The sequence below is a fragment of the Cyanistes caeruleus genome, chromosome 5, assembly GCF_971803275.1.
Source record: "Cyanistes caeruleus chromosome 5, bCyaCae1.hap1.1, whole genome shotgun sequence".
NCBI classification, from domain to species: Eukaryota; Metazoa; Chordata; class Aves; order Passeriformes; family Paridae; genus Cyanistes; species Cyanistes caeruleus.
In genome coordinates, this window is record NC_141705.1 from 25739084 (window position 1) to 25754609 (window position 15526).

General features: G+C 45.1%; 1 protein-coding gene across 3 annotated transcripts in view; it reads right to left on the reverse strand.

The window, feature by feature from the left end:
• Nucleotides 1–15267, reverse strand: part of CORIN (corin, serine peptidase) — a 115261-nt gene extending 99994 nt beyond the window's left edge. Inside the window, exon 1 of one of the 3 annotated variants that reach the window (XM_086890423.1) lies at nt 14895–15267. Coding sequence is in view for 2 of the 3 variants with exons in the window: in XM_086890421.1 (XP_086746547.1) it covers nt 14372–14446 (75 nt within the window). In the remaining variant the exon portion in view is untranslated. Of the gene's footprint in view, nt 1–13941; nt 14663–14894 lie in introns of those variants that run through there. The other 2 variants (XM_086890421.1, XM_086890422.1) reach the window with 2 other exon arrangements.
• Nucleotides 15268–15526: the final 259 nt, after the last annotated feature.

A 15526-nucleotide genomic window follows, 5' to 3' on the forward strand; every position in this document is an offset into this window, starting at 1 on the left:
ACTTCAATCCATGTGACGTTTAGACAATACTGGCTTGACTTCCTGCAGTCCACACTTGTCTACCTTTTCATATTAAAGTCTTCAGTGTCTGCCTGACATTTTGCTTCTGGTAATGTTGGAATCCAGGAGCTTTAGCTGCTGTACTCATAGCAACTTCCCTGAATTCCACAACCTGGGTTTGCATGGCCTGTATTATGCCCCCTTGTGAGCACAGGTAACAGAGGAAAAACACAACTCTGCTGTGAATACAGATCTCCCAAAACACTGCCATAATTACTTCTGAAAGCACAGACAACAGTGCAGTGGATGCAGTGCTCCCACAGGAAACCAGGAAATTGAGTTCAGTACCCCTTTTCACCTGAAGCAGTTAAAAAATTAGATCTACAACTCAGCAGACTATCACAACCACTTGAGAATGCTTCTCTAAGCACCATGAATTGCTTGTTCTGTAGAACAGCAAAGTAAATATTTATAGCAAACCAAACAGCATGTTGTATTTTTCCCTTCTACAGGAAAAGACCTCAGGAAAAACAATACACCTACTTAAATCATCACCAGTGACTATGCAAGCATAAACTTAATTTTTCCAGATTCCAAATTTTACCATTTTCCATCACTTGAATATCTACAGTATTTTTTTTTTCTGTCAATTTCTCTGATGAATATGAACTAAAACTAGAGATAGTGCTACTGGTTCCTATCAACAATGAGAATTTAATAAAGTGTCCTACCTTAATTACTTTTACTACCTTACTTTTTAATAAAGTATATTAACTGATAGTATTTCTTTTCCTCTTGCCACAAAATATTGCAATACACGCACCAGCTTGGAGTGCTCTAGTATGACAATGGTAATCTGCATAAACTTCAGACGTGCTCTGTTCTCTCAGTTCTAATAAATAATGGAATAGAGGAACAAATAATAGACTAAAGACATAAATAATGGAATCTTCAGATAAAAATGGGCCTATGGAAGGAAACAGGAGTGCAAAGTGCTTATTCCTCAGCTCACTTCAAGCTTCTAGGTTAGTGGCTGAGAGAAGAAACCAGTCTCCCTCAACTCTCTGTGTAGTTAATAGTTTCTCTGACTCATTCTCCAAGTCTGTAAGACTGAGGTACCTGACAGATATATATTTATCTCTCTTTCCAAGGGAAGGACAAGAAGACTTAAAAGCAGAATCCTTGAGGGCCCACTGAAAGAAATCAACCCTAAATGCTAAAGATTTCAGCATAAAAATCTACAGCACTGGACTAAAACATATTCTCAATACTTAAAGAACACTGGTGCAAATTCTCTTAGTAGCACTGTTGTTAGAAAACTCAATCTAAGAAATATTTTTCTGAATTAAGTACTGTGTGCACTATAGTTAGAAAATATTGGTGTTTGTTTTTTATGGCCAAGAAGTCATTTGCTTTTAATACAAACAGGTTCTGCATTTAACAAGAATATAGTCAGAACAGAGGATGCTTAAAAACATCAGATAATTTCTTCTGACAGGTAAAAAGTTTTGTCCCTAACCAAATTACATTAACCGCTGCTTATCTGAGTGGCATTCTTTCAGTAACAACTGCAAGACTTCCTATAAAGGAAATAGACTAAAGGGAAATTCTGAGCAAATTTCAGTCCATTCCTATTTTTTAAAAATTCTAGGTTTATCTAAGACTGCTGGATCAGACTGCTCAGTTTATTTACTGGAACAACAGAGGCAGAAAAAAAGTAAGATGGAAAAGAATCTGGAGTCCCATCTGACTACAAAAAGACTAAAAATTCATTGGACCAAAATTCACAGCTTATTTTCTGAAAGCCGTGGAAAGAATCTGATCTCATGGCTGTCATTTCAATAACATGCCTGTCATATTAAAGCAGAGAAATGACAGATTACATTAAGATTTATGGGTGAAAAGCCTATGGTAGCATGCAATTTTCCTTTTAGATACTAAAAGTATCTAAGTTACTAGTCTATAAAACAGCCTGAATCATGGTATAAGCACTTGACAAAAATATCTCCTGCTGTTGTCACTAACAGAACTAACAGATGTTCTCCCAATAAAGAAGTATCATTAGGGCTAATTGCCTACTGTCAGTATCTTCTCTGCAAGATGCGTCTCTACACAGAAATGTTGAAGACACCTCTTGGATCAGAAGCATTAATATATCTTGAGCATTATTTAGTGTTTGGAATGGAAAGTGGAAGGAAGAACTACCATGAAATGCAGAAAGAATGCCGGGGGGCAGTAAACAGGTGACCTCTGAAGTCCCCCTACTGTCCTCAGAAGTCCTCAAAGTGCCATTGAGGAATCTGCTATCCAGCCAAGCAATAAATATGTAAGATTAGGGAAACTATCTGCAGCTCTTTATGTATCCTTGATGTTGTTCCTCTTCTAATGTTGAAGCAGTGCTCGGTTGTCAGCTCTTGGGATTTCATCTGCTCTTATGATGCTAGTCTTTAATCTCTAGATACTGGACTGACATGACCATACCAGCCATTACATCTTTCCTTTTGCCATTAAAGGAAGATGGTTCCCACTTGTTATGGCTACAGAGAAAAAGCTGAACATGTGAAGTATCTACATTTAAGCACAGAACACCATAAATATATATAAATATAAATATACTCATTCTTACAGCCTTTTTTGATCAACTCATGATATTCAAAGGCCTGGTAATGAGTAACATAAGCTGAAAATGGCCAACATTTTTTATCAGTTCTGTCCTGTTTACGTGAATATTAGGAGCCACCAAAGTACCTCTATTTGACTACTTTATTTTCAAAAAAATGTAACACCATACTTCATAGTCTTTGTAACAAGTAGTAAGTGTAAGACAAATCCTTCAAAGGTACAAAGTCATATGCTAAAAACACAAATAGGCAAAAAGTTGAAAAATATTTCATTTTCAGTGTTAGAGGAATTAGAGAGCCAAACTGAAATGGACTGTGATGAATGAATGTTAAGGCACCAAAAGAAATTGGATACTAAGCAGCTTTTATTTGCAAATACAGGCAGTATCCAAATTCTAGTGTACACGAATTGAAGAACAGTGGTGTCATAGTTATTCTAAAATGAAATCGTGCCATTTGGAGGAAAAAAAAAAATTCTCATGCAGCAAAGCAGCAAAAAACCCCCAAACACCTTTTCAAACAGAAGGCAAGGAAAAAAACCCAAACCAACAACCCTTTTCATACAGCAGGTAGGCAAATATGAAAAGCATGTTATTATCACAAGTCGTTATTTGCCAGTTAAATGCACTATTTTCCTGATAGTTCAAGTTCACTGTAATCTTATAACTTCTCCCAGGGAATTCCATATCCTTAGACAAATTACAAATTGCTGACATGATTCATTAGAAGTTCATTTTGACAATCAGACCTCCTTTCTCTTCCATGAAATAAATCAATTCAAAATACACAGTATCCCACTAAGGGAGATATCATATAAAGCTGGACATAACTTTCCTAACAAAGTATTTGGTTGGTGCTAGATGCCATGTACACTCAGATTCTTTTGGTTGAAGCATAAACCTGAAACACATTTAATCTTCCTGATGTACATTTTCACTTAAAGTAAGTAAAGTGTAACTGTGTCAGTGATGTTTCATCTGTGTTGAAGAAGATGCAAGGTGTAAAATAAAGTGATGTTTTGCCTTTCACACTACTGTAGAGACCCACTATCCACTTCTGTTCAGAAGACTTTTCAAGCTGTTTTTAAATCCAGTTCAAGAAACCTAAATCCAGTTTGAGTGTTGCAAAAATCAAATTTGGCATCACCCAAAGTCGGTCAGTAATTCAAGATTTACAAACGTTTATGTGATATTCTTTCCTTCATTTCTGTTGCACAAATTTGGAGCTCTTGACCCCCAACAATTTCAGCAATTTTGTGAGCTTGAAACAATTTTGGGACTGAATAACTGAGGAGGTATGCAGGAGAAGCTCAGAAGAGTCAAGGTGACATTCAAGTATGTCTCTCCATGTTCAGTGACAACACCGTTCTTACGCTGCTCCAGCTTCAGTTTGAGCTAACCATCGGAAAGTTTGCTGAGACCCAACCCAAAGGCACAGCTATGGTGTTCCACTCGCCTGTGTGTGGGGAAACCCTTCACTGCCACTGCCAAGCTGTGTGCCTGCTGTGCTGTCCAGTGTGGCTGCAGATACCTCCTGTATAACCCAGCCTCATTCCGCATCTCCAGCTGAGGAACAACCAGCTATCAGAGCCACCAATATGCATTTCCAAATCTGCTTTTATCTGGGGTGACAGACATCTGCTGAGCTGCCAGTGGTGTTGCCAGAGCCCAAGTTACTATTTTTACAGTGTATTCTCAATTAAGGGAGCCTGCTTCTGGTGCAACTTCTCTTTCATAACTCGTTCTTCCCTTTCTGAAGGCTTTGAGGGAGGTGGAAATAAGTTGGCCACTCAGGCCCTGCGGCCAGATGATTTGGAGTTCTGAGTTTATTCTCATTTCTTCAGTTCTTTAGGGAAAAAATACGCTGTTCTATCCTGGCAATGCAGTGGACTATAAAGGCATTTTGAAAAAAAAATCTATTCGATATCAAAATAGACATTGAAAAATAATTTAATAATTGATCTCCCTGAAAATATTTCATTTAGAAATCAGAAAGTTATTAACAAGCAAACTATTGACCTTGATTCTCCGTTACAGGTAATCTATGCCTAACATCTCATGCAAAAGATGGAAGTGGAAAATAAAGGATTTTCTTGGATTCCATATGTGATACCAATAACTATTCTCCATCTCATTGTAAATAAGAATTAGACACACCATTAGCCAACATATACAGTCAGTACAAATCAGTCTTCAAAATTTGAATTAGAAAACAGGGGAAAAAAACATATTTATCATTACTGAAGAACAGTCGTATCATTCTTAAATACCAATAGGTTGTAATCCCTTAATTTTTAAGAGGTGCTGCTGAATGATTATCCTGTTTTGGCATAAATGTTAATTGTTTACATATTTACTTAAATATTGTACATATTTACAATTATTTATAATGTCACTGATGTAAACTTAAAACTACTGTGCGGATACTTCCCATTTTACCTTGAAACTTTGTTGAATTCTCAAGAATGTTCCGTTTAGGAAACACTACAGCTGATGGCAAACTTACTACAGTTCTAAGTTCTCCTCTCTTTATTACTCACAGCTGGTAGCAAAGATGTGTGATATTGCCATGCCTCCTAAGATGAGCAAGGTTCAGTAAACATATGGAAGATGGCAAAGACTTTGTAAAAACTCAAGTGTGTATGAAAGGCATTAATTTTAAGGATTAGACTACGGTTAGCATTATCTGATATTTCTCAGTGCCAGAACACGAACATCCATTCAGCCCACTTCAGCAAGCAATGGGAAATTGTTCTGGGGGAAGTACTCTTTAACTAATGCAGAATTCATGCTCTAGGGGTTATTAGTTTTCTTTATGGCATGCAGAAATTACTCATGAAAGTTTCCACAGTGCCGTGCTGTTTTTCTGAACACACAGGGACACCATTCTAATGCTTTCCTGACTACCCAGATGTTCATTGCATTGAGCTAAGCACGCTGAGCAGCGATGGCAAGCCTCTGGCTACACACTGCTGAGAATCACAACCCAAAAAGCAGGGACAAACACAGTTCCCTCTTCAGGTTCCTGCCTTGCTGGGAATTCAATGAGCAGATGTCTGCAGAAGAGCCATTAGCACCAGAGAGGCAAAATTGAAAACCATAAAAAAAATCCACAGAAAAATCCTAGAAGCCTACTTTCTGACAATAAAAATAAATTTGGAAAAAAAAATAAAAACATTCTGAGGGGGTGGAGGGATACTATTAGGAAAACCTCCTCCTAAAAGAATCTTTCAAGCCTGGAAAACTAGAAAGGGCAAAAAAGAGATCCTTCCTGTCCTGTGGCTCACATATCAGTCACCCACTGCCTGTGAAAAAAAAATCCCATCAGGAGCCCCATCCCACACAAGGTAATTACAGCTCATAATTGGACATACCTTTTTTTCCTGTTAATGCCTCATCAGTAGATTTAACCCTCTCTGCCATGCCTATTGCTGATTATGCAATTGCTTAACCCATTTAAAATCAGAAGATTTCAATTACATTAGCTGGATGGTAAACTAGAATGCAAGCTTTAAAATTGCTTAAAATCTCCTTAGAAGCATTTGTTTCTTTATCTTTCATGCATTTTTTTTTTAATTTTTCATTAAATATGCATAATTATTCTTCAGCTATAAACATCTGCCTAGAAGAAATTAATATTTGGGATTTAAATGCATAATGTTAACTTTACTGACTTTTTTCTGAATTGTGAATAAAAGATACTAACCCTTGGACCAAAGATAAGGCCAACAGCAATATTAATCAAAGGAACGGACATGATTTAGTGTCAAAGCAAAGCCTTATCTGTTCAGATAGCATAGCTGGGCTTTTATTTGACCTCCTCCCAAAGATTAAAATGGGTTTACACAATGTCACAAAGGTCGATAACCTACTACCTAAAAAATTTAGAGGTGACTCATTCATTTGTCAGTAGGACACCACTTTGTTCAGGAACATGTCATTGAACATTTTGCTTCAGTAAAAGAAAATAAAGAAAGAGAAGGATATTTTTTGAAACTACCAGGACATTGTGACAGAAATAACGGAGAGGTGACTAGAGATTAAACCTATTCAATATTGCTGAATTTAAAAAAAAATGAGCTGATACAGAAAGCTCAACATTAAGTGGGTTAACAAGGCACTTACATTGGTGTATATATTTGACTATGACTTTGATGTAGTACTAAAGTTTTATGGATCACATAAAGATTTATGGGATAAAAACATCCATCTAAGTCACTGAAACAATAACAATCTGATTAATTATTTTGTCAAATAAGAAAAATTTTACTATATTTATAGCTAGCAATATTCAATTTGTCATCCCTAGAACAGATGCCAGGTTTCCTTCCATTCACATTTTCTTTGTAAAATTCCAAGAGTCATAGAATAATCCTATCTATGATAAAGAAAAAGCAAATGGAAACCATCTGGATTCTCAAACCATCCAGACTACCATCAACACTATTCCACGTCTCTCACTTTATAGGGAAAAGGATTTGTTAACAACTTTTGAATGTACTGAATCATCATTTCAGACTTCCTTTCCAGGCTTGTCTACATGCACTACAAATCATTTAAGCTAACACCCCTGAAATGGCTGAGCAGACACAAAACGAAGCTTAAGAAAAGACATTTACTACTTAATTCTTTGGTTACATAGTTGCTGCATATCAAAAAGCAATTGGGGGGGGGGGGGGGGGAGGAGAAGAAAGATAGCTACTTACTCTACAATTCCTAATATTCTTTCAGATATATTATCCATTTAGACAATACTTGCAGAAGCACAGAACTAGCATCTTTCAAACAATAAAGTATCTTTCAGCAACATCTGTCCCTCAGTACTGTGTTATGGCAAAAATGCACAGGTTGTTAAGGCAAGGTGAGCTCAGCTGTCTGTGTTTCTTCCTGGAGATGTGAAAATGCAGGAGGCTGGGAAAAGCCTGAGAAATGTAGCATGTGCTGCTTTTTATGATTTCCAGGTACCACTGGTTTCAGGACAACTTTAACACAGGCAAAATAATCCACCCAGCAAAAAAAATGACAGCAAAAGCAGCAGCAATGGAAGACATCTCCATGTTGTTCCACTGTCCCACAGAAGTCTGGAGAAAATGTAATTGTGTATTACAGCCATATGCTGTACTATTACACGAATGGATAGCTGCAGGACTCAGATATGTGGGGTGGAAAACTCCTCAGTGCTACCTACCAGTGATTTTATTTCCAAAAGAAAGACCTGACTGCTTTTTGAAATGTAGTGAGATGAACAATGCAAGGACCACATACGCAATTTCTCACTCCTTCACTGAGCAGCAGAAAAGGGGGGAAATGAGAGTCTCTTTCCTTAGGAAATGCTTCCTGAGTCTTTGATGTTGTCAAGTAACTTTCAATAATATTAGAGTGACAGTATAGGCTATTTTGAAGCTAGGAGTTCTTTGAGGTGATGAATAGTAATAAGAATTTCTCTGGGCAGTTACTACTACTGTTAAATCACTGCCAAGAGAAATCTCTCTCTTGCATCAAACAAATCAGTTCTGAAAGATTCTAGCACATTAGTTTTTAAAACACCAGGTTCTGTATATGGCAGAACTGAATTTTACAGGTTTTAGGAAGAGAAGAAGGGAAAGACAGACTTTGACAATCACTAACAGTCCCAAAGCAAGAGCACCATACACTGAATACTGTAATTTCCCTGAACTACAGCAAGTGAATTGGAGCAGATGAAATCTGATACAGTCATAAAAAAGGGAATCTCTACCTTCACTACCTTTCCCTTAAAGGATTAGATGAAGGTTAATTAAACATTCAATATACAAAATACTTCTTTTGCAATAAAGAAGGCAATATCCTTGGAATTCTGGAAGAACAATAGCTTACAGGAGCACCTGCAGTGATGCAACCTGACAGTCTTTTTTACTACAGACTTACAGGAGCTGCCCCCACGGGCAGCGCTTGAACCATCACAGCACAAACTTCACTATTCAAAAGCAGATCTGTCAGTATCTGATTTTCAGCCTCTATTCATTTTCTAGAGGTCAATGTGCTAAAAAGCTACCTTATGCTGGAAACAACTCAAAAAAAAACCCCAGAGAACTGTAAACTGTGTGGCACCTAAACAAGCAGATGATGCAAAGGCACCACTCTAATGACAGAAATTATGAAAAGGAACAGAAGGATGGCATCTGGATTCTTTTCATCCTTTCATGATTCAGGGATAGGGGAAGAGGGACAGGAAAGCAGACAACCACAGAGGCAACACTGCTACTCTGGTCAGTTTGCTGGCCAAAGACATCCATGTAGGTGGCAAGCTGCTGGCAGTGGGGGTACTGCAAGGTTGGCCTCCTTGAGGAGAAAACAGGAGCTGCTGTGTGCCAGACATGTCCAGTTCCACCTGAATCCACAGCACAGAACACAGATGAGCCCATCAACCAAGTTGGTGGTGCCTCCATGAAAAAGTATTTAAGAAAGGGCACACACACACCTGCAGAGAAGCAGGAACAGAGTGAGAAACATCAGTGCTAACACCAAGGTCGGAGAAGTACGTGCTCCATGGTAGAGCAAATACTCCAAATGGAGGATCCACACCAGAGCAGAGGATGAGTAAGAATGAAGGAGTAGCAGAGAACCACAGTCCTTCCATGTGCTGTTCATTGCCACACTGAAGGAACTGAGTGCCACCTGTGGTGATAACAAGGGGGAAGGAGAGGAGTCTGGAGTGAAGCTGAGTCTGAGAAGTGAGGATGAGAGTTGCTTTCCTGAAGTGTTTTAATGCTTGCTTCATTTTTTGTTTTTGTTTCACAGTATCTGAATCAGTCAGTATGTATTAATCAGCAATAAACTAATTTATTCCACTCGAGTCAGGAAGGGATGTCCTAGCCTTAATCTTGACCCATGAGCTTTTTCATTCTTTCTGTTTTCTCCCCCATCCTACAGGATGGGGTAGGGGGAGAGCAAGTGGCCATGTAGTGCTTGGCTGTGGGCCGAGGCCACCCTGCCACCACCCCTAGAGCTGGCTGTGTGCCAACGGGCACTGAGGGACAAGAACTGTGACATGGATGCACCAGAAGGACAAGGCGTAGCAGCATCAGACAGCATTTTCTGGCGTCTGTTGCTGGCTTTAACCTCCAGATATTCAAGTTTCTCAGGTAAAACGACTAAGAATAATATATGCACAATTTAGTTACAAGCATTGCTTTAAAAGATAATGGCTTGAAACCACGGCCAAGGAGCATCTATCCCTTCAGGGGAGCAGTGTCTGCACATGGTAGGCACAGGATGCAATCCAATTCAGACTTCAGAAGTAGCAACATTTTCACCTCTTTTCAAAATGAGAATCTCTTGCTTGACAATTATCTCATTGTTATTTTTCATTTAGGATATTAAACTATTATTCACATTTCTTTCATCTTTGCTGGTTAGAAAGGCAAGCCAAAATTAAAAATGCTACTTGGAGCTACCTGTTCCACAGCAAAAATGAATTATACTTCCATCTGACAGCGAGAAAAGCATTCCCCGCTGGGACATTAAAGGGTACGAAGATTTAGGGGCAGGGGGAGAGCTCCTGGTGCTGGCGGGAGCCGGGAGCGCCCAGGGGACAGCGGGAGCCGGGCCCGGTGCGGCACCGAGAGCCGCCGGGACCTGCCGGCGGGGCTCCCCGGCCGCTCTATTTTTACCGCGGTATGTTTTGCATTCAGACTTTCCACTGCAGGCGGCCCGGGTCAGGGGATCCGCTCTGCCGGGGGAATCTGACAGGTCAGCTCAGCCAGAGTTATTTATAGAGGGCGGGGGACTGAGGGAAAGGATGCGATCGGCGTCGTATTCTTCTGCCGCGGGGCTGCGGACTGGGAGAGGCAGGAGCAGCCCCCCCGTTCGCCCCTCAGCACAGCCGGGCACGGCGGCCGCGGCCGGGAGAGGGGACAGCCGCTGCACACGGGGGCTGCTGCCGTGAGAGGCAAAGGGACAAAGCCCAGGCGCCCTTCCTTCCCTCTTTCCCCCCACTTTAACTCGTGCAGCCTCTCGGGGAGTGAGGGCCACCCCAGCAGCTGCTGGTGCCCGCGGCCACAGGTGCCAGCAAGGGGAGGGGGCTCCCACACCCTGGCACCCAGAGTGAGGCTCAGAACAGCTCTCGGTGAAACTGCTCACAAGTCAACAGCTGACTGCAGAGGGCAGAGAGAATTAAAAATTCAGAGGCAACGAGAGTAGTCAGGCTGGAGCTATCTGGATACTGTCTTCAGTCACTGTTCTGAGTGTGAAAACCTTTACAAGGAGAATTTAAGCTTTCTTTCTCCTGCTATGACAATCCATCAGTTCACAGCGGGTTATCACCTACCCTTCTCTCCTGGCACTGGAGAACTGCATGTACCCAGCCTGCCACTTAACGAGGTCCGCTTCTTTTTGGTAGGGAAAGAAACTGGGACAGACTACAAGCATCAGTATTTCAAACTGCCCCCCTCAAGCCCCGCTGCTTACTTAGCTGCTTCATCCTGAAGGCATTTAAATATCAGGAGGTGTCTGGCAGCCACATTTGGAAAGGGCCTAAGCTGCATGTGCAAGTCTAAAACTGCCCTGCTGCAAGTGGCCTGACATCCGCCCCTGCCAAACCCTGGCTGGCATTCAGAAACAAGACATTCATCTGGCCTTGTAAGCACTTGCTAAGGATACCTGACACGATGACAGGACTCTTCCCACACAATGTAGCTATAAGCACCTTCTTTTAAAACCTGACCACAATAGGAGATAGTGCCATTGTATGTAACTTCCTAATAGCATGATCTGTTCAGCCTGGAAGCAGATGACCTGGTGCCCAGGGCCTCCTGGTCCGGGTGGGGTCAAAGCCACAGCTCCCACCTCTTAAGTGCCAGTAGTGCTTATATTTTGTATCCTGGATTGGGATGACCTGAATCTGCTGGACCTCAGCATGGCAAAGATTCAGGCTCAAACATCTACTTAGTCATGACTTGCTTGAAGTGCTGTCTTCCTGCTTGTGTACAAAGGGTTTGTTTGTGGTTCAGCATTTGTTGGTTAGAGCTGAGCAGGAGCTGCTGGATTTCTTTGCCAGCTACAACCATCCCAACATTCCCTTGCCTGTCCCACCTTCCCTTGAAAGGACCATTTTTCTTCTGACAAATGAGATTTCTGTCTAGGTGCTTATCCACCTCAGCTTCTGCACACATTCCTTGTCTGGCTATGCGAGTAATGACAAGAAATTATTTGTCTGGCAATACATGGACTTAATATAATGCCAGGACAGTAATGTTCCTCAAGGGAGCTGAGTGCTAAGACTTAAATATGTATATCAGCTTAGCAGGAAAAGAAAAAGGAAAAAAAGGGCAACTCCTACATTCAAGTAAACCCACATTTTAAAATAATTACTGGCACTGTTAACAGTCCTGGCTTTCACTTGTATCTGCAGACATCATCTAATACATAACTGCCAAACAGTAACAGAGATATATAAAGTTTTCCTGTTCACATTTTATAGAACACCTCCAATCATTACACATTTCAAACCATCTACATACAATACTTTTAATTCACTGGACGCTCAAGTTATCTGCATACAGTAGAGTGCCAGCTAAGACTTGTGGAAAGGAAGTGAATATTTTCTTCAGTATTTTATTGTTACAGCTCCAAAAGACTCAGGAAAAAGAATATTTTGTCCCGATGGCCTCATGAGATACTAAGTGCACAAGAGAACTCCTCTAACACGGGAAAGCTGCTGTGCTGCCTGGCTCACCACCACGAGAGCCTTCTCGGAAAAATGAGTGCTGGTGGCTTCCTTCAAAATGTATGCTTAGTGAGGATTACATGTGGCGCTGGAGGGCCAGGCTTCTCCACAGGCAGAAAGATCCATCTGCATGCTGGGGTATTTCATAAATGGCCTTTGGAGGAGGGAAAAAATGTTGTAAACATTTAATTTCTGAAGGAGGTTTGAACACTGTTTAGGATTCCCTTATTCACCTGGAGGAGTCCCCATCTTTCTACAGAACCTAGATGTCCAAGGTCCTCTGGGGATGCCACCAGCTTTTGTAGGGACACAGGCAGAGGAGTTCTCTAATTTCTTGTATTACACCTTTTTAGTCGTTTGGACTATCTCAGTGATACATTCGTTCATCTATGGGCCACAGTACCCAATACAGAGATCTCCATCTAGAGCATCCATTACAAAAACAAACTAAAGAATTTAGTTCTGCTGACTGGTCCATTCTTTAGGAACACAGGAAGGGGGGTGTACGTAGCCATATGGAAAAATCCACTGCCATACTCTTACTGCTGAAAGCCAAAACTTCCCAAGAGGTCCCGTGAATGCATTAAAAGCTCTAGCTATTTGGTTTCACTTCAGAGTTTCACCATCTCAACCAGACTACTAGTAATTTAAGTTAATTAATTAATTGCCTGCCATGAAATGCATCCAAGGATTCTGCATTTTAAATCAAGTGGAGCAATGACACTACTGAAGTATACTGCCGTGTTTATAAACTTGTGAAACGCCCTGCTGTGCCATTTCGGTCGCGTACGATGGCTGAGACAGCGCGAGCAGCCCCGTGCCGGCCCCAGGAGCAGGAGCCCCGCACCAGGCTCAGCACTCCCGCGCGCCGCTCGCCGCTCCCTCCCTGCGGCCCCTGACAGCGCCACCCGCGCCGGGGACACCGGGGCGACACCTGCGCCCCGGCCAGCGGAGGGATGGGCAGGCTGAGGGGACCCACCCTGCAAGTTCGCACTAATACAGCAGCCACCTCCTGCAAGTTTCCTCTCTCCCCCTCTTACGCAGCCTCTCCCCCACGGGCAGACCCCCTCATCCTCCCTACAGGTCTGTGCTGGAGACTGCCCACACCGCGCTATCTAACCCCTTCGGACAGTGTTAACCACAGAGGCTGGCTCGCTCTCCCTCGGAAGGATGAAATACCCCCTCTGTGACCCTGTGCAGGGTATCCTCCTCCCGCGGGTGGTCCCGTCCCGCCGGACAGCCGTGGGAGGTGAGTGGGGGTCCCTCCGCCCGACCCCAGGGTGCACCGGCGCAAGGGTAAAGCCAGCTCCCCCTGATGCCGCGGGGCAACTACGGCGCCGGGGTCACGGTGCATCGGCTCCGCGGGAGCCCGGCCGCCGATGGAGCTGCCATGACAGCCTTGCCAGAGGTAAAGCCGAAACTTCGTTCCTGCAAATCCTAGCCGGACCCGTTGTCGTCGGGTTCGGCCAACTCCTCCTCGCTCCTTCCAGCGGCAGAGCATTCAACGGGCATAGCAGCCCCCCGATCTTCCGCGCTTGGTGAGAAAACCGGGGCGAGGGCGCCGCTCGGCTCTCCCTGAGAGGCCGACAACGAGCGCTTGTTGGCTGCGGCTCACCTGCATCCCGCGCCTCGGAACGCGGCCGTCCCCGGCGCGTCCCCGCAAGTTTCGGCACAGGAGCGCTCCGGGACGGCCCCATCGCGGCGGGTTGGGCGCGGGCGGTCGCTCGTCCTCGGCCGTCCCCCAGGCCGCGCCTCCGGGGGACACGGCCCCGTCCCTGCCTGCGAGCCACGGGTCCGCTCTCGCTACAACAGCTCGGCGGGCTCGGAGCTTGCCCGAGAAACCTGCCGCTCAGCCCCACGGCTGTTCGCCGGGCACGGGAACTGCCCGCTGGGCCGGCGGCGGCCGGGGGTGTCCCCTAAGCGCGCTGTCCCCGCACACAGCCCGGGGGTCGCCGAGCGACCGAGCCAGCCGCCCTCCCAAGCCCCCGGCCCGCGGTCCCCAGGCGGCCCCCGCGAGGAGGGGAGCGCCCCGAGGTTCGCCTTACCCGGCTGGCGGAGAGGACCTGCCGGTAGCGCTCCTCCGCCGCGGGCAGGGCAGGGAACTGTTGCGTGGAAAGCATGCTCTGGCTGCTGCTGACCCCTCTCCACTTCGGCCGCCCCCTCGCCCTTCTCTACCTCGGTCTCTGACGAACTGTGCCCACCCGCCTCCCGCACAGACACACTTGCGGGGAGGGCTTCGCATTTTGTCTGCTCCGCAGACTCCCCCTCCCCGCTCCTCCACCCAATAATAATAAACCTCCGCGAGAAAGAGCCACATCCCCACCCCTTTCGCACACAAGGCTCTACCCCTTGGGGACAAGCTGAGAGACAGCCCACTTACTAATTTCACCCTAAAGCCGTCCCCCAGGGAGGGCGGATGAAGCCCACAGCCTTTGCGCCCCCCTCCCCCCAGTCCGGTTAAGGGACGCCTCGTCACGCTGCGAAGGGCTTCAGGTGGCAAGACGAGCCTGAGTCAAGAGATGCTGTAGGGGGCAAGAAGCCGCGGAGCTCGCCCCATGCAGCCCTTACCTTGGCTGGCCGGGGCTCCGCCGCGCCCTGGCCCCGAGGCGGTCGGGCGCGCACTTGCGGCTGAAGCGATCCCAGCGCACGGAGCTGCAGGCGCTCCCGGCACACCGACCGAGCGCGGAGCTCAGAGCGGGGGGTGCCAAGCGCGGACCAGATCGCCAGGTCCCGCCCTTCATCCGCGGCTCCCGGCTGGACTTCCCTGCGCTTTATTTTACGTTACTGTCAGGCAAAGGCTTTCCTTTCAGCCCAGGGAGCGAGAGTTTCGCGCCTGCAGGGACTGCAACGCTTCCCCCTGTAGCAGCACAGAGGCTGGCCTGTCGCAGCCAGCCTCTAAAGCTCCAAATGGAGCTGAAAGAGGAGCTGGCATCGCAGGAGCGGGAAGGAAGGAGCTCCGGCAGGAGGAACCTCCCGGAGCCAACGACACGTTTTCTCCAGCTCCTTCCCCGCAGGAAGGCTCCGCTCCCAGCGCCCTGGCGACAAGCCTGCCGTGCCCCGTCCCTCCCCTGCGGGGAAGCGCTGAGCGGGAGAATAGCGGCGACCTGACGACGTTATCTCTTGTCCCCGCGCCGGTCCTGGTCCGACCGGCCCCAACGATCCGGAGCTGGAGGGATGTGCTGATTGCTGCGTATCTGTTG